At 32.2% G+C, this 19,505-nt stretch overlaps 2 protein-coding genes and 1 long non-coding RNA gene across 3 annotated transcripts; 2 read left to right on the forward strand and 1 right to left on the reverse strand.

The window, feature by feature from the left end:
• Positions 1-2,581: 2,581 nt before the first annotated feature.
• Positions 2,582-4,394, forward strand: LOC108328042 (GEM-like protein 5). Its single transcript, XM_017561819.2, has 3 exons — positions 2,582-3,177; positions 3,461-3,735; positions 4,034-4,394. The coding sequence occupies exons 1-3, from the start codon at positions 2,826-2,828 to the stop codon at positions 4,265-4,267; spliced, it is 861 nt and encodes a 286-aa protein (XP_017417308.1). The 5' UTR covers positions 2,582-2,825; the 3' UTR covers positions 4,268-4,394.
• Positions 4,395-5,404: 1,010 nt separating this feature from the next.
• LOC128195411 (uncharacterized) lies at positions 5,405-9,362 on the forward strand. Its single transcript, XR_008246861.1, has 3 exons — positions 5,405-6,428; positions 7,257-7,351; positions 7,425-9,362. It is a non-coding gene; the product is annotated as an uncharacterized LOC128195411 (long non-coding RNA).
• Positions 9,363-15,832: 6,470 nt separating this feature from the next.
• Positions 15,833-18,359, reverse strand: LOC108326961 (uncharacterized). Its single transcript, XM_052872809.1, has 5 exons — positions 18,045-18,359; positions 17,017-17,115; positions 16,791-16,899; positions 16,511-16,708; positions 15,833-16,171 (listed from the first exon to the last, which is right to left on the reverse strand). The coding sequence occupies exons 1-4, from the start codon at positions 18,224-18,226 to the stop codon at positions 16,616-16,618; spliced, it is 483 nt and encodes a 160-aa protein (XP_052728769.1). The 5' UTR covers positions 18,227-18,359; the 3' UTR covers positions 15,833-16,171; positions 16,511-16,615.
• Positions 18,360-19,505: the final 1,146 nt, after the last annotated feature.

The following is a 19,505-nucleotide window of genomic DNA, read 5'->3' on the forward strand; positions in this document are numbered from 1 at the left end:
AAAAGTGGAGGTTTGACAGGCAAGTTTGAAAGATAAGGGTTTAAGTTGTATACATGGTATTTCAGGTCTTGTTTTATGTCATTTGAAACTTGTTAGAGGTATCTTTTGATTTAAATATGAGATGAGATAAAGAGGAGTAATTCATTGGGGAAATTTTGTAGTGTTTTTAGTGTAAAAGTGGGGTTTTGAGTAATGAGATATTGAGGAAAGGGTTGTGAACGGTCTCGGGAAGTTTAGAGTGTATTGTTAGACCTATTATGATGTGTCTAGACTTTTAAATAAGTTAAATCTGGTGTGGAAGAGATAAGAGTAGATATTAGCATGATAAAATTGAGTTTAGACACTTTTGAGTTATTGAATTGGTTTGGTGCATCTAATTCCTATTCAAATGAGCAATATAGTACTCTATTTCATCTATAAACATGTTTTCGTATCAATATTAGTGTTATAGATTCTAAATTAATTATTTGGATATGTCTAAGATGCACCAAAACCATAAAAATCAGGTCGCAAATAATCGATTATCACATATGATAATCGATTATTGTTGTCAGAAAATCATCCACGACAGTTTTTGGTGGTTTTCGGGGTTCCAAGTACCATTTTTGGACATTCTTTAGGTTGTTTTAGGGGGTTTTGCACCTTTCTGGAACTGTTGGTGATGGTTTCAAAGTTGTTTTCCTTGTCTTAGTATGAGTTTAAGGAGTTTTGTGTTGTTTAGTGGTTCTTCTTGGACTGTTATTGTCTATTAATGTACATGGAATGGTTTCATGTGATTTTTGATGACTTGTTAAGTTGTTTGTGGTCTTTTGAAGTATAATTAATATTATATCTATGTTTGTATGCAATGTAAAAGTGAAAGATTATATGTATATGGTTTCATATGGATTCAAATGGGTTCCACGGAGGAACTTCTTGGTGTTGGTTTCAAAGTAAGTTCCAAAAGTGAATCCTCTTGGTGAGGTTCAAGTATGTTTTATTCATTGTCACGTAGAGAGGATTGATCCATGTCGTGAGGAGTAGCAGAAGGTCTTAGTCTTGGAGGCAACTAGTATGCTCCAAGGCTCGGAACAGACTAACCTCGTGAGTGGGGTAGGGTGAAACCAATTGGCAATGACTTTGCAAAGCAGTAAAAGCCATCACGAGTGCACGACCCGCCATAGCTCGACAATCATTCTAAGTCCAGACAGTCCATTCATAACAAGTGTCCTGCATAAAGTGTTTGATGATTGTGGAGTGATATGTTTGTTGTATGTAACATGTTTTACAGGAGTTTATAGATATATATCGTTTCTCAATTGTAAAGTAGCTTATCCTTGCTTCTTTGTTGTATGTTGTGTGTTGTTTTCTCTTTTGCAATGATCATCTTAACTGGTGTGAGCTTAGGGAGGACATCTTTCAAGAGATTCAACTTTTGGTTAAAAGGGAAAAATAATAGAATAGATAGCCTTTGGTCTTTAAAGATATAATCTCTTATTCTAATAGCTCAAATTACTTGTAAATTTTCAATTTTTATTTATGTATGTCTTATTTTAGTAGTTTTATACATATATAGGATATTACAAGTTTTATCTATATCCTCTGACATTGTTAAAACAATTGCTATATATAATATATATTTATGCTAGTTGAAAATTTGTATTAGTATTTGTCATCATAATAAAAAAAGATATTGTTGAGACTAACTAGTCTTCTATTATCTAAAATCATTGTATTTTCCCGTAATAGATAAAATTTCGGTGATATCAAATATTAATAAAATACATTAAATTTTTTATATATTATTGTTTATATTATGAACCTTTTAACATATTTTCAATAAAATTGTAATATTATCATACTCTTCAATGATCATTTAATTAAATAAAAACTATATAATAATTTGATTGATTTTATTAATAATCACTCATGCTGAAATTTTGTAATCACAAATATTATTTCTAAATATAAATATTAAGTTTATATTATATATGATTAGAAATGCAAAAAATCCATAATCATAAAAGATTAATTATTGTTTTATTATGTGAATTTAAAAACAAGTTTAAGAAAAATAATATATATATATATATATATATATATATATATATATATATATATATATATATATATATATATATATATATATATATATATATATATATATATATATATATGAATGTATATTGATATTTTTCTATGTTAAAATCACGTTATAAGGTTCATTCCTTTCAGAAATAATGTCTAATTACAACCTTGTTATAGGTAATTTTAACTTTTTAAACAATCTAATAAAATAGATATAAGAGAACTGATTCTTTGACAGAGAATTTGTCTTTTACACTTAAATTACAGATTTAGTAAATTATTATTTTGCTATAATGTTTTATTTTATTTATTAATATAATATTTTATTATAAAAGTACAGTTTAAAATGGATGTACAAAGAAAAATATTTGTCAAATATTAATTTTTGAAATATTATTAAAATTGCCTTGTAGAAGCTTAAAGAAGGTAGAAGAAAAGAAAGTGTTTGAAAGAGCAATCTTCCTTGAAAAAAAAAATATATAAGACCCAACATTAAAATATGTCGAAGTAGACCGACAAAGTTGGTCCACGTATGTTCACTTTGATTAACATCTTAGTTACTAAGCTTTCTTTTTCCCACGGTTTCGATGGCGGTGTAGGACTACTATCTTTCTCGAAAGCGTAAGCGCGTAAAACTTTCCTTCCAAACTCAACTACTAATATGATACCTCCTATGTATGTATCATTCTGAACCAACCCAAACACCTCATTTCCCAAAAACTCAATTCCATTGATCTTTCTCTTGCACATAAAACAACATGAACACCAACAGCGAAAACACCACCCAGAAGAACCAGCCGGTTCCAGAAGCACAAGGTGTGGCATCATCTTCATCGTCTTCTCCGCCCAGCGTTAGCACCGAGAATTGGGGAACTCACATCATGGGCACCCCAGCTGTTCCCAGCAGCCACCCAGATAACAAAAAAGCAGCTTTACAGAGCGGTGGTTCCGGCGGACAACCTCTGCCAGTTCAATACTACCAACAACATCCGTACGTCCAACACAGCCCTGTGGACAAACCCAGCAACAGTCCCATGGAGTCCATCCTTCACATGTTCGATACGTGGAGCAAAAAGGCTGAAGCAACTGCCCACAACGTCTGGCACAACCGTGAGTTTTTCAACCTCTATATTAATTAATTCAAACATAGGGAATCTTTTGCTTTTAGTAATGTTTTTATCTTTTTGTTAGTGAAAAATCTATTATAGATTTTGTCTCTAGAAGACTTTCATTCCTTTAGTAATGAGAACATCTCAAAATCCTACTAAACTGTAAAAAGTTATAAAGTACACCTTGTATGAACTTTTCATTGTGATTCATAGATCCAAATTAATCTCTCGTTGGTTTTTTTTTTCATTTGATGTGATTGTTAGTCTGCTACTGTTACTTGCAGTTAGAACTGGTCCATCAGTGTCTTCAGCTGCACTGGGGAAGATGAATCTGACTGTGAAAGCAATATCAGAGGGTGGATTTGAGTCCCTTTACAAGCAAACATTCTCAACCTATCAAAATGAGAAGCTCAAGAAGAGCTTTGCTTGTTATCTTTCAACTTCAACAGGTCCTGTTGCAGGAACCCTTTACCTGTCCAATATTCATGTAGCCTTTTGCAGTGATCGCCCATTGTCTTTCACCGCACCCTCTGGCCAGGAAACTTGGACCTACTACAAGGTACTTATTTTAATCAAAATACTTTATCAAAGATTTGTTCATCTTTGCAGAGAGAAAGAGGGAGAGAGTAAACTACATGAAGGTTATTATGTGTTTTAGTTCTCTCAAGATTTGATCAACACTGGTTTTGATTCCTTCAAGACTTAATTAAAATTTGATTCAGTTAAACTTTAAAAATGATAGTTTTACTCTTCATAATTCTAAAATGTGGTAAATGTTATCTCTGGTGGAATACTTCATGTTGATTTGATCAGAGACAAAATTCATGAAATGACATGAAATTGTTACTGCGTCACAGGTAATGGTGCCTCTGGCGAAGGTTGGAACAGTCAACCCAGTGGTCATGAGAGAGAACCCATCAGAAAAGTACATTCAGATTGTGACTGTGGATGGACATGATTTTTGGTTCATGGGTTTTGTAAATTTTGACAAAGCAGTGAAGAACCTCTCAGAAGGTATCTCACAGTTTGTAGTGCCAGGAGTGGCTGTGCCAGCCACTGGTTCCGGAGAAAATGGAAAGAACTTTCAGTGATTTCTGTATTGAATTATTTTCGTGTATAATTTTGCTTAAAATTTTTTGTAGTGCATTGGACCAATACTTTATTGTAAATTTTTGTATGAGTGAATGCTGCTATATATTTCATAATACACAGTTAAAATATGATGTCTGTTCTGCATCTTTTCTTTTTTCTCCCTCTGATGTGATCTTACATTTTTCAATGATCTGTAAAATATAATAATGCAAACTAATCAAAATGCAATTAATTAGAAGAGATTCTGAAGTGGGAAGGAAGGAGTAGTTTTCACATTTCAAAGCAGCTTCATTCCAAGTTCTTTTTTTTTCGAGTCCATTTTCTAATCAACAATTTGCCAAGTGTGGAGTTCTCCAATCTGTATACATATCTCTATAGGGTAAAAAGAATACATGACGATAGTCCCTTGTTATTTAGATAGTCCCTTGTGGCAAATCTGTTGTGTGAAACCCTCCAAGAAAAGTGGTGTGTAGATGGTAAAGCTTTTACCTTCCAAAACTAATTGAGAAAAACGTGTTCTTCTTCAATTAACTCATGTTGCAGTATTTTGTAAATTGACTTAACATGATATGTTTTTGTTTCTGTATCCTTCCATATCTATACACTTCTCTTGTTCTATGTGGGTATTTTTCTTCAATTACTTGTGTCAGATTTTATTTAGGGAAGTTCTCATTCAAACCAACTCCCTAATTTTACTATTGTTACCTTCCTATTGGTTTAGTTAGCATAGAGTCTGGGATCCCTTGACTTCTGTAATGGTTAATATGATAAAATTATTTCTCTTTGTGACAATTGCTTTTATTTCAATGCTTTACTTTAAGTTTAAGTGACAGATGATAAAGCTTTTTTTTTCTTTTTTTTTTAAGCAATTATTTTCTTTTTTCAAAAACTTTTAACTAATTTAAATGCTTTAACACTAGATTAAATATAAAAGTGATAATATGCATCAAATATTTCTAATTAAAATTATTGGGACAAACTATATTTGTGTTGTATATATTATCTTTATATGAGGAAGAAAGTATATGTTATATTTTGTATTTTATTATTTAAATCATTTTAATAAATAGATTTAAAAAGTAGTTATTGAAATTTTAATTTAGAAATTCTTGAAATATGATAAACTTAAAAGATAAATTATTTAAAGTATATGTATTCTTGGCCGTTTCTTAAACATGTGGGATAATATGGGATATTCATGTTGAATAAATTATTTCTAATTAATTTTGCATCTCTATTTCTCTTTAAGTTTACATTTAGTATCAAATATATTTTTCTTGTTTTAATCTATCGCAATTATTCTTTTGGATTCTTTATTCGTGTCTTTCATGTGTTTAAGGTCAAGCCTAGTATTATTGGTATTGGAAGATGTGTCGTCATTGATGAGGTGACGTTGAACCACTATCGTGTCTTGCTTCTTTAGGTGCAAAAGGTCTTAGAACATTGATGTTGTAGCTCATCAAGGCTCCGTTGAAGTTACTCTGAGGAGTATTAAATCTATTTTGTATACTCATCTAGCATTATGTGAATAACATCATTTTTGGACAATAGGTGGAGGAGGTACGTTGATTATTTTGTGGAAGATGAAATCATTCACACATCTACAAAATAATGAGTATTGAGTATTTTGTTTTATATTCATGTGATGTGAAAATTTTAAAATTACACTACTGCAAAATAGACTTTTTATAGTGACTGTTTATACATGTTCAAATTCATTAGAAAATTATGTGGGTGGCAGAATGATAAATAAGGGAAACTATTTTAAATCGGTTATACTAAAAAAAGTATAAAAAATAGCACGATGGCAAAATCATTATAAATGACAAAAAATTCTACACAAGTTACACTGAGAACCTGTATAAAAAATAATTTTTACACCTATTTTACTTAGAACCGGTATGGAATATTAAATATTCTGTCCACCCCTTCGATTCACGCTTCACTTTCTCTGCGCGCATCTTCTATTTTCTCTTAGTTCTCTCTAGCACTTCTTCTCCTTTGCTTCACGTCTTCTCTTAGTGCTCTTTGGCATGTCTTCTTCTCCTCCACAAGCTCCTTTGCATTGAGGACAGAGTTCAAAATCGCCAACACCGCGACTTTTTCAAATCGCCTACTTATCATAACCCTCGTGCTCTTGGACTGCGACTTCTCTAGAAGGTTAGATCCTCTCTTTTCCTACGTTTGAGTGATTAGGATTCCGCGACAACACAAGAATGAAATTTAATGTGTGCATATGCTCTGTTTTGTTATATCTAGCTATATAGCCCACGTGTTGTGATGTTGCTCATTTTTCTTCTAATATTGATGAGAAACTGAAACCTGTATATGTTGTTTCTCCTTGCAAATCTTATTTTCAGTTTCCCATACATTATCCTGTACAGGGAAGATTTTCTTTGGAAAAGGAAATTTGGAATTCATAATACTACTACTTAGGTCAACTACTACTTGAACAACTTTAAACGAATACAAAAATACTCATGTAGTAGGTTACACAGCCTCAAATAGATCAATCTCCTAAGATGTGTCATGAATTATCCATGTCTGACACTTCCTCACACATGGGTAAATTGGACAATTGTGCAATTCCTTTAAAAAAAAAAGGCATTGTCTTCAGCAGTAGTTCAATTAGTCCTAGTTCACTGGATTAATTTTCACAAGTTTGTTTTCAAGGGTTAGGAAGTAAAATCTTGCAGGCTATGAAGAAGCGTGATACTATTTTTATTGGTCAATACTTGTTTACTAATATCGTAAGTTTTTTAATAATTTATTTGTTGTGTACACATAACTGATTTTACTAAGTTCCTTAGGACTCATTTCAATGTACATTTAATTTTATAAAGTGGTTGAGACATATTCAAGGTTGTAAGGAACACATATCGTCTCTAGAAAGAAGTTACAGTTCCTTGCACCAACTGTAAGTAGTTAATCTTTCAAACTATAAATACAACTATAAATTTTATGATACTTTATAAATTTAACTTGTAGTGCTCACGCAACTGGGAAGCTTTGAGTGCGAATGTTATGTCATGAGGCACATGTAGAAAATTATATCCGCCTATGTCGTTGACTTATGGAATTTGGTAATGTGAACATTTTATAACTAAGATCTTAAGCCATTATATTATAACTTGACTCAAACTATTCATTGTGTAGATATTTGATGACATGTCTCCAATGGAGTAACATGTCATAAAGGATGTTCGGGAGCAATGGACTGCATTTCTTTTAGGTTTAAACCCTCAGATGGTCCTTATATTTGTATGAGAATCTCAAGCGAGTCCTCATTTTTGCAATTGTCTCAAATGAGTCATAATATTTGTAAAATTGAGTTAATTTTGTCCTATCCGTTAAGTTGTCATAGACGATGTTAATTGGTGCTGACAATTGCTGACATGGTGAAGCTGATGTAAAAGTGTTTTATTATGTGGAATTTTTTTTAAAATTAAGAGTTTTTGACGTGTCAAAATTTATTCCGAATCCAAGTAATTTGTTCCTAATCGAACCTCACATAAGCTCATCCAAATCTGGTCAGACTCCCTCCCATGGACCTCGTCGTCCGTCATTGGTTGCCGATTGCAGAGCTTCAACGGCGCTAGTCATTAGCTAAGTATACCATTGATTGGGTAATTAAAAAGATAAAAATCATTGAGCAAGTCCTCCTCTAACGTAGAGACCACCGTTGCAACCTCTACGTGAAACCAGTTCGCACGCCGCCACCATCTTCGCGTATCATCTCCTTCATCGCAACACCTCGTCACGCATCCATAGCCGCCAACGTAGAGGACGCAACCCGCAACGAACAACTGCCCCTCCACCGCGACGCAGAAGTGCTCCAGCGCCACCAACAATCATCTTTCCGTCGCGCACAAGCCTTCAACCTACAAGGGAAATACAAAGAACGAAAAACCCAGTCGGAGTAGAAGGCGTTGCTCCAGAGACCGCCCTACTCGCGATATCCACCATGCCTGAACACCATCTTCGCACATCACCATCAACACGCATCTACAGAGAGAACTACATCGCGAACATCTTCTCAATCATGACCTCCATCATCAATCTCGCGTAATCATGGCAGCTTGCACCTCCATTCGAAACATGCACATAGATTCGAAACCCCAATCACAAAGAGGAAACCTTAGAATCGCGCACCCAATTTGGGAAAATCAGCACCAACCTGCAAGAAACCCAAGGAAGAAACGCAAAGTCACAAAACCAGGGATTCAATGAAGAGATCGGAAGGGGTTGTGTACAAAGGTATTTTATCAGATGAAAGACATGCAGCAATTAAGAGACTGAATGAAGCTAAACAAGGAGAAGGAGAATTCCTTGCTGAAGTAAGCATCATTGGAAGGCTTAATCACATGAACTTGATTCAAATGTGGAGATATTGTGCTGAGGGAAAGCATAGATTGTTGGTGTATGAATATATGGAGAATGGTTCTTTGGCAAAAATTATGTCATCCAACACTCTTGATTGGAGTAAGATACAACATTGCCCTTGGAACTACAAGAGTTCTAGCATATCTTCATGATGCTTGGAGTGGATTTTGCACTGTGATATAAAGCCCCAGAACATACTTCTTGATGCTAATTATTAACCCAAGGTAGCATATTTTGGCCTGTCGAAGCTAAAAAACAGGGACAATGTGAACAATTCAAGTTTTTCAATGATAAGAGGAACAAGAGGGTACATGGCACTTGAGTGGGTTCTGAACTTAGCAATCACCTCGAAGGTTGATGTTTACAACTATGGAATTGTTATATTGGAGATGATAACTGGGAAGATCCCAACAAGGAAGAAATGCAAAATCAACAATAAAAAATCCCCAATTTGTTTGTCACTCCCCCGACACCACTCTCCAAATTCCACGTAATCAAATAGTACACATCAGCATATTATGTTTGCACCACGTCACCAGATCTTAACATCGTTTGTGAGAACTTAACAGACAGGGAAAAATTGGCTCAATTTTACAAATATTGGGACCCAATTGAGACAGTTGCAAATATGAGAACCCACTTGAGATTTTCATACAAATATGAAGATCATCCGAGGGTTTAAACCTTTAGGTTAACCATATGTAAATTATTAGATGTTTTAATATTACATTTTGAGTTTATGAACTATTTTATGTGTAACTATGTTAAGTAACTATGTTAGGTAAATATATTTAAGAACTTTGTTAGGTAAATATTACATTTTGATGTGTTACTAGAAACAATATTGATTATTTTTCTTGTTATTGATTATTTAGACTGTATTCTGTGATTGAATTTTATGCAGGTCTGGATATGGATAGTAGCACATACAAATCAAATATTTTTCAAAAAACGTCACTTTTTCCACCGATTAAAGTCATAACAGGTATAAAAATCTTGTTTTAAATCAGTTATAACACAACCAGGTATAAAAGTGAGAGTCTTTTATACCTGTTCTAGCACAAGCAAGTGTAAAAAGTGAGACTCTTTTTATCCCGATTCCAAGAATATCCAGGTGTGCCTATCATACTTTTATACCTGTTACAAATAGAACTGGTGTAAACGTTTAAACATTTTACACCGATTCTAAAACTTGTGTAAAAAATCAAAAAACTTTCTATACCACCTGCTTCTATATCTACTCAAAAACCGATATAAAAAGTTTTTTTTAAGAGGTATAAAAACCTTTTTGACATAGTGTGAAATCCATTTTAGTGTGGTGGTCAAGTATTGCTTTTTGATTGAAATAGGGTACGATTCAAATCTAGGCTTAATATAGATTATACAAGTTACAAATTTAATTCTTTTATGTCAATATTATTGTTATTTGGTTGCATTATAGATAATATTGATGCAAATGTTCAATTTTTAATGTTTGAGTGGTAGATATAATTTTAAATAAATTAGAGAGTAGTCAACATCTTTGATTGATTAATATTTATAATAATATAATAAACATTAATTGTAATTAATTATATGTGATGTGATGAATTTTATTAACAAAAAATTTCTTATTTATATATATATATATATATATATATATATATATATATATATATATATATATATATATATATATATATATATATATGATTGATTGTGTTAAAATATTATATTATAGTTCTTAAATTACCTAAAGGAATTAAGAAAGGGAACATAATCTAGTAGTTTTATCATTTTATTATATGAGTCTAATTAAGTACAATTTTAGTCTAGAGAAAAGTTTTACTTCACCAAATTCATTAATTAAGACATGCTTACATTGGTAAAGCATGAAATTTATTATAGAATTAGATTATGATAATGAGCATGCATGACATGTATTTTAAAATTTACAGTTTCTTAATATGTGAATATTTTCATTTGTGGTATTCTCAAACTAAAAGGTGATAATTATAAGATTTGAAAGGAGAAAGTTCTTCTCAATTTGGATTGGTGGAACATTAATTATGTTATTAAAAAGCCAGAATCACTAGTTATTACTAAGACCAAACACCATATGTTATTGATCATCTTTATGAAAAGGGGCAGAGATCAAATTCTCTCTAACATAAAGACCAATATTTATACTAGAATTTGGGGTATTGTTGATTAACATGAGAATGTAAGAGATTTACTAAATACTATTGATTCAACGTAAAAATATTGATAAATTAATGTAAATTAGAGAGAGAATTGAGAATGAAAAGAAAAATAAAGAAGATTGTGACTCTTCAAACTTTTCAAGAATTATTTATATATTTTAATTTTTATAACAAAATATAGTTGAATAGTATTTTCGATCTTTAAATGTGTACAACAACTTCTTATTAATCCTTAAATACATTTAAACTAAAAATTGGTACCTTAAATATTAGTGTCAATTTTTTATATTGATAAGAAAGGTGAATTAAACTCTTATTAGATATAAGTCTTAATATTGTAATTTTGTCATTAACATTTAAATTTTGATAATAACAAATTAGACAATTTTTTGTTTTTGATTTGTCTAATAAAAGGTGAGAATTTGATAAAAGTATATCTATTCGTTTTCTTATTTATCTTTTCATAAATATAAAAAATATTGAATATTTTCAACGAAATAAAGTGGTTTTCTTCATTTAATTATTTTAAAAAAATTGAGTTTAAATTTATTAAAGCAAAAGTTCAACATCTTGTGATTTTGTCTAAGTGTTAAAAATAACCAAATATAAAATATGATCATATTTCCTTTAAAAAATGATAGTTTAAGTTTTACAATAAATCATGTAAAATGTAAGTATTTTGTCTAAACACAACAACACAACACTTTATAATCTTGTTTTTGACTTGACACATATGTAGTTAGACGACAAACACATAAAAATAAGTTCACTTCCATATTTAAAAATGCTTAAAGAAAAGTTTTTCCTCTAGTTTCCCTCATTCATTTTATTCCCATCCAGCAAAATTTAGCTTCTTCAGTTACTAGGAATATATGGCATAAGGTAACCATTTATCTTCAAGGCATAATTTCAAAAATTCTGTCCACATCTTTGACTCACTTACCAACTTGTGCTAGTCCCACCAATCAATTATAATAATTAGTTTTAAATTATAATAATTAATATTTATTAGACAACTTTTGTATATCTGTTTTTCTTTTATTTAAGCTAATTGTTCCTGCTAGATTGGTGGAGTTTGATCTCTTGACTTTTTCCAGTTTTCTTTATCAATTTGTATATTTATACTACTATAACCCAATAATAAAATTAATTTAGAACGTTTTTCCATATGATATCAGACTAATACACGATCATTAAAAAAAATCGTGTATTAGTCTAACCATATGAAAAAACGTTTTGAATTAATTTTATCATTGAGTTATAAATATACAAACTAATAACGTAAATTGGAAAGAGTCAAAGGAATAAACTCTACTAATTTAACACTAATAGTTAGCCTAAATAAAGAAAAAATAAATATACAAACGGACTAATAAAAATTAATTATTATAATTGATACCACCTCCTATGGAACTTAGGAGATTTATAATAATTTGGTATAATTCTGCCTCCTAATGAACTTAAGAGATTTATGCTCATAAATATTTCCAAGCTTAAAGAAGTCAGAGGAGGAACTACATCAAATGTCTCTATTGTCACACTAACATTTTTAAATACAAAATAGTTTAAGGGATACAAAATGATTTAATGTTGTTGTATTGTAGTGACACTTTGATGTTGTAAAGTTTCGACCATCATCTCAATAACTCTAGCTATCATGGGCAAATCTTTGTTGAAGATGGAGTTGAACACATGTCTTAACACATAAGAGAGTTTATATTAAAACTTAGATTGAAAAAACATAGAGAAGATTTTTTAACTATAATGCTCTTAATCTACCGCACAACATATACGTAATAAGTAAACAGTATACTCAACTCTATTAAGTCAATTGCTTGCTCTAATAGAGAAATGTAACACCAACAACATAATACCACATATCAACAAAAACATATTTTATTAATTACAGCAACATGAGCAAGTTTAAAACCTTATTTAACTCTCCAAAAACAATTAGAAACTTGTACATCACTACAGTAGTTCAAAATTACTACTTCAAACCCAAAGACAACATTAAATCAATCATAGTCCAGAATAATACAATTATATAGAATTCAAGTCAATGATCACCAATACTATCCCGTCAAAATTAGAAAATCAAAAATTTTCATAAACTAACCAATTTTCATAAACTAACCAATTTGTACACTTAAGTCCAATATTATTTTTCACTAATGAAATACACAACAAATTCCAAAATCTAACTCAATATAGTACAATCTCAACATACTTTAAGACACTTACCTTCCAATCTACAAATTTATTTCCAAATTCACTTTCCCTTACTTCCAACTCTACTCAAATAAACAACAAAAAAATTTACTTTCAAATCCTCTCAAATTCCCTCAATCACTCTCTCCCAAATCCATTCAATTGAACAAAGAGTTAAGGTTGACTAGAGTTGATAAATTGCTTCTAAGAACTTCCAACATCTAGGAAACACCTACAACAATAAAACAACAAAATCAAGTGACAATTTTGATGAAACATTATCTCCTCATCTCACAATGCTTGTGAGTCCAAACTTCAACCTAAAACACATAAAGGCTTGAAAATGTATTGTAGAGAAAAAAATGAACTTGATAAAAGAATTAGTTGTTGAAAAAAGTATTTAATCAATAATTTTTCTCACTAGTGCTATCCAATAAAAAAGAAGATGAAAATCAACTCTAAAATCTTTGAAAAGAATCAGAAAAGGTTTAGAAAAAATAATTTAGAGAAATAGTAAAGTTTTAAAAATGAATAACTAAATAGTTCAACTTCCAATTGATATATTGAACATAAAATAAAATTTTAACTCTTATTATATTTTAAATTAACAATTAAAACCGGATCTCTCACTTTGGTATAAAAAAATGAAATAAAGGAGTTACCAAAATAGAAAATAATGAAAAAAATAAAACGAGTAAAAAAGAGAAAACTTTCAATTAAACATAAATAAATCAAATATTGTTTTATTTAGGTTTAATCATTCACTAAGTCCCTATTTTCGCATGGAATCTCAATTTCGTCCCTTTCTTTCTGAAAATATCAATTGGGTCCCAATTTTATGAAAATTGCAACAAATGGATCCTTTCCGTTAAATAGTGTCAAACGGCGTTACGGTGTGTTTGACGTGGCACGCTGTTGTGGACGTGTTATCTGACGTGGTTGATTCAAGCAGGAGCAGTGGGGCACGTGGAAATTGAATATTTTATAAGTAAGAAGAAAAGAATTTTTCTTCTCCTCTTTCGCCATGGTTCGAGCTCGTAAAGCAAGGAAGCTTCATTCCCTTTTCTCTTTGTCTCACGCTGAACCAAGAACTCAAGCAATGGGAGTTGCGGCGTGCACGGGAAAGTTCTTTCCCTTACTCTTATGGGTTCAAGGCTCGAATCAAAATAGGGAACTTCCCTCTCTTCTTCTCTGATTCCAGCGATTTCTCTTTGGGAGTGGAGATCAGGTTTGGTGGCTCAGGCGCGGTGTTTCCGCGACGTGTGGGTTCGCTCTCTGGCGTCTCTGTGGCGACGAAGGTCTCTGCTTGTTGGCATTCTCGTGGTGGAGCATGGCGTTCACGTTAGGGTTTCGATTCGGGGATTTTAAGGTTTCTAATTTTGTGATTTTGGGTTGAGTCACGAGGAAGGAGACTACTGCGTTTTGGGGATTTCTGATCATGTTCAAGAATTTTCTTTTAGGTGTTTTGTTCTTGTTTTTCAATCTGCATTTTGAGAAGTTCCATTCTTGTTTCCCAGTTTACTTTTTGAGTGTCAAAATTCTGGTGTGGGAAATCTTGTGCTCTTGATCTAGTCGCGTTTCATTTTGAGATTCCACGTGCCCACTGCTCCTGCTTGAATCAACCACGTCAGATAACACGTCCACAACAGCGTGCCACGTCAAACACACTGTAACGCCGTTTGACACTATTTAACGGAAAGGATCCATTTGTTGCAATTTTCATAAAATTGGGACCCAATTGATATTTTCAGAAAGAAAGGGACGAAATTGAGATTCCATGCGAAAATAGGGACTTAGTGAATGATTAAACCTTTTATTTATTATTAATATATTATATAAAAATTATTTATTTTTATAATTTTAAAACCAAAAAAATAGTTCCATCTCCTATCTAGGGGAAATTTTTGAACTAGGACAACGTTAAAAAAACATTATAATATTAATTATGTTAGGCTAGTATCATGTCTTTCTTTGCTTTTCTTGACATCACGAGGAAAAGAACAATTGATCCCTCCTTGGATTTCGATGTTTTCGCTCTTCCATCCTATCAAAATCCACCGTAAGGGTAACTAAGTTCTTGTGGCATTATGATTTATTCTAATTGGCGAAAAGCTGGTACGAAATGTAATTGTCCAATACCAAAATATGCTTCTCAGCCATTGTAAACTTGTAATGATCGATTTAACTTACATTTTTCCACCAGTTAATAGACTCTTTCAATTGAATCTAAGTTTTAGCCCTACTTCGTGAAATGCATAGTGGGGCAAAAAGTAGTCAATCAAAAACTTGTATTCCACAATCAAAATGCTTCAGGGAGTATCTGTCTCCAAGAAAAATGGATGCTTTTTCATGAAATAATATTCGCAACACAGCGTTTATTTCAAGTTTTCTTACATCAGGATTTACTGTGCAGTCAACAGAATTAAAGACGATCATATCGGTTGCAAGTGTAGGAAAAACATATTATTTTTTTTAACCTTGTCATATCAGAGAATATGCAAACCCTTTGGAAAATAGCAAAAACCAAACTTCAGAGTTCAAACAATACGTAACAAGAGTGTAAATAAAGTCACAAGGTCTCTGTCATACCCATACCTCATTTTAATGGTGATTATACTTGGATCATTATATAATCAAAACTCAGCTACCATGAAAGGAGTAATCATAAAGACCTACAATTTTACCATGACCTAGATTTGGTAAAGGGCCAAGTAATTTACCATGAAAATTGAACTTGAAAAGGTCATCAGAATATAAAGTTAAAAGCAAATTAGGTGGGAGATCAGGTAATTTAAACACTTTAGCTAGCTAAAAGTACATTCCGTCCAGTGAGAACCAAAAACATCTGTTTAGGCTATGCCGTCAAGAAATTAAGTTTTTCTTCTCTCACTAACTCATTTAACCATTCATTCAAAAAAGTCTAACAACCAGGTAAAAACTGACCGCAGTCAGAATATCATGATCTAGCCTCCCAAGTGTCTGATTGCAAATGCACTAATTTGCCAATCATTAACGCTTCTTCTTGCTTCCTTTTGTGCTGGATTTTGATGGAGTAGCTACCAAGTATACAAATAGCACCACGATTGTGACCACTGAGATTAGAGATCCATACTTAGCCAGCAACCTCTGTGGACAATGACAGTTTCACATTAAGCAATAACTTAAAAAGATTGTTTTCTAGATGAATCACACATTTATCATTCAAGAAAGTGATTGAGGTGAATTTCATTGAAAATATATTAAAGACTGCTTAATCCAGGGAGACAAATGCACGACTAAGCAACAAGCCAAAAACAGATAAACTTTATGCTGTGCTGTAAATGGATACAATTGATCGAATCAGTCATCATGCCTGACCAGTAACATGCAAAATGAACTACCAAAATAGGTATCTCTCGTGCTAACTAATGTCCTTTGCATAATTTTGAACTGCAATTATAGAGAGATTAGGATAAGTGTCCATACCTTAGCCTGAGATACCAGCGGTCCAACCATGTCATAGTATCCGAAACAAAAGGTAACACATCAGTCAACAGAAGCAATTGATATTGATTCATGTAATTGTGAAGTTCAAGAATATAGGAAACATACCCATTCAAACTTCTTCTCGGGTGGTCTATCAGCAAGAACATCTAAAGGCAATATGGGAGTTGAATAGGCCTCCTAATAGAAAAAAAGTATTATAATAAGAAAAATGTTTCTTTCAAAAAAATAAAAATAGACAACAATTACAACAGATATTAACCTGCAAAGCAGCCTTTGTGGGAACACGGAACTTTATGACAGCTGGTTCACCGGCAAATAACCCCTTGGATTTTGCCTCCAACTCAAATGTGTGAGAAAGGATGCCACCACTGAAGTGTGCGTATTCATTTGTAAAAGAATATGGAAAAAAGAAGCAGCAGAGCAAAATCAAGAGGAGGTAAACTCAAGTAATAAAAGAAGTTACAGAACAAACAAAGGAAACTCACGCATCAAGCCTTTCCCATGACTTTGAAGTGGTGCCGGTAACTATTTCAAAGGCATCACTTGGCCAGCTATCGTCCGTTAAACTCACATCATATGCCGTCCTTTGAAACAGCAGAATAAAACAGATAAGTAAAATTCAGCAGCAAACATAGATTACAAAGATACCATAAAATATATTGTTCATTAAGAGAATCCTAAATTCAACAACTCAACGAGTGGACAAGGAATTGCAATTTACAACAAGGTCCATTTTAAATAAACATGACCCATCTCATGGATTGACACCATTTTCTACTAACCTACCATTGTCCACGACAGACACTAAACCCAATCCTATAAAATACAAGAAATTTCACGTCAAGGCAGCAAACCAATGGTGTGTTTGATTTCACATTTTAGCGTTCATTCTCATCACTATTTCAGTGTTCATTCACATTCTTTGACCTCAAATTGAAAGGTGCCGTCATATCCATCGCACACTAAGCAATACAGCATGAACTCATTTTGAGAACACAAGCTCATAAAATTACAGATAGCACCACCGACAACCCTAATCAAACCACCAAATAGCAGTTTTTTTTTTCATCAAATTAAGCATAATCAAAGTGTACAGGAACTCCCCATTTCGTCAACAATCAGATAAAAAACATAAGAGCAAAATCACTCTTCCTTCCCCATACCAACTCATACATGCAAAAGTGGAGTACCCCATATACTTAGAAAATTGCTTATAAATAAAAAGTCTCCAACTTTAATCACACAATGCTTCATCTAAGCTGATCAAACATAACCTTTCTCCTTAAATTACCATACCGCAACCCCAAGATCCAGCTAAAATATATAATTTTTACAAACATTCGTCAGCAGCCAAGTAGCACAGACACGATCGAACAGATATTCACGAAATTAAAATTCCATAAACTCTAATTCAGGCATGAACGACCGCATGCATGAAAAGGGCAATTGGGATCTCACACAATGAAAATTAAAAATTGGTAAAAAGGAAAATCGGTGGTAGATCGGAGCGTACGAGGTTCCTTGGTTGTAGATGTCGATGGAAACAGAGACCCTTTCCGCACCAGACTTGAGTCTGTTGAGGGAGGCCTTCTTGTGCGCGACAATGAAGGGAACGTCAGAGGAAGCGTGTGAACACAGCAACAAAGAAGCTAAAAGCGCAAACGCTATCAGAGTCTTCGAGATTGGATCCGCCATTAGCACAGTAGATTGGAGAAGGAGATAGAGTCAATGCGAATGAAGAGAGAGACACAGGGAGAAACAGAGGACAACGTGGGAATCTTATTTTATGTGGTTTGGTTGTGTTTTGTGATCTGGGCAAGGAAAATGGGCTTTGGAACACTAGGGTTGGTTTGGATTTATTGTTTATTTTTTTAATATTTTAATATTTCATCAGTATCTTTTATCTTTATGAAATTATAATTAAAATTTATAATAAATAAATATTTTTAAATATAAAAATCAGTTCAAATTAAAATTTACAATGCATATATTCTTATCACTTAAATAAATGTTAACGGCCAATATATCCTCTTTTTAGTTTAATCTAATAAATTGGTTTTACAAGAATATCTAATAAATAATAAAACTTTGATTTAACTTCTTGAAAAAATATTTATTTATATCTTATCTTTACTTCTTTTAAAAAAAATTTAATATATTTAAAATTTATTTGATTGAGACATTTTTTTTTATAAACAAATGTGATAGATAATAAGACATATTTTGTTTGAAAAATTATAACTATGTTTAGGCTTAATATTAATTTTGATCTCTAATTTTGTTAGTTATGTTTAAAATGATCCTTCTATTTTTTGAGTTATTTAGAGTGGTCTCATATTTTATAAAAATGATTTAAGTTGGTTCCTTTTGTTGACGGCTTTAAAAACGCTAACGGCGCAATGTCTATCTTAGCCAATAATGAATTATCTTTCCAATTATTCATTACGTGGCCACGTGACGTGACACTGTTCAAAGTTTTTATTTCACTTTTTATATTTTTATTTTTATTCTTCATCTTCTTCTTGACAAACCCTCCATCAGCCACCATAACAACCACTATCTCCCTCGCAGCCCTTGAGTTTCCTCTATGTTTGGTTTTTCTTTGCAGGTGCTTCATACTCACATTAGTTTCATCATAACTTCATTTTCATCATCATGTCCAATATATAACAGACCTGAATGTCACAACCATCTTCAAATACCAACACATTCATCCATTACCATTACAATTTTACGAACCCCATAAACATCAATTCGCCATCATTTTCATCAAAATTCCAATCCCTCCCTCATTTCCAACAATTATTTATCCTCTATAAATCAAATTTTAATGAATAACCCCAATTTGGTGAAATTGGTTTCAATTTGGCGTGAGACCTCCTTCGTTCTTCCATCAACCACAAATCCTCCATTAGCTGCACCAAACCCTAAATCCCTAATTTCTAGAAACCTTAATTCCCCAATTTCCAAAAAT

This window comes from Vigna angularis, chromosome 2 (assembly GCF_016808095.1).
Source record: "Vigna angularis cultivar LongXiaoDou No.4 chromosome 2, ASM1680809v1, whole genome shotgun sequence".
Lineage (NCBI taxonomy): Eukaryota > Viridiplantae > Streptophyta > Magnoliopsida > Fabales > Fabaceae > Vigna > Vigna angularis.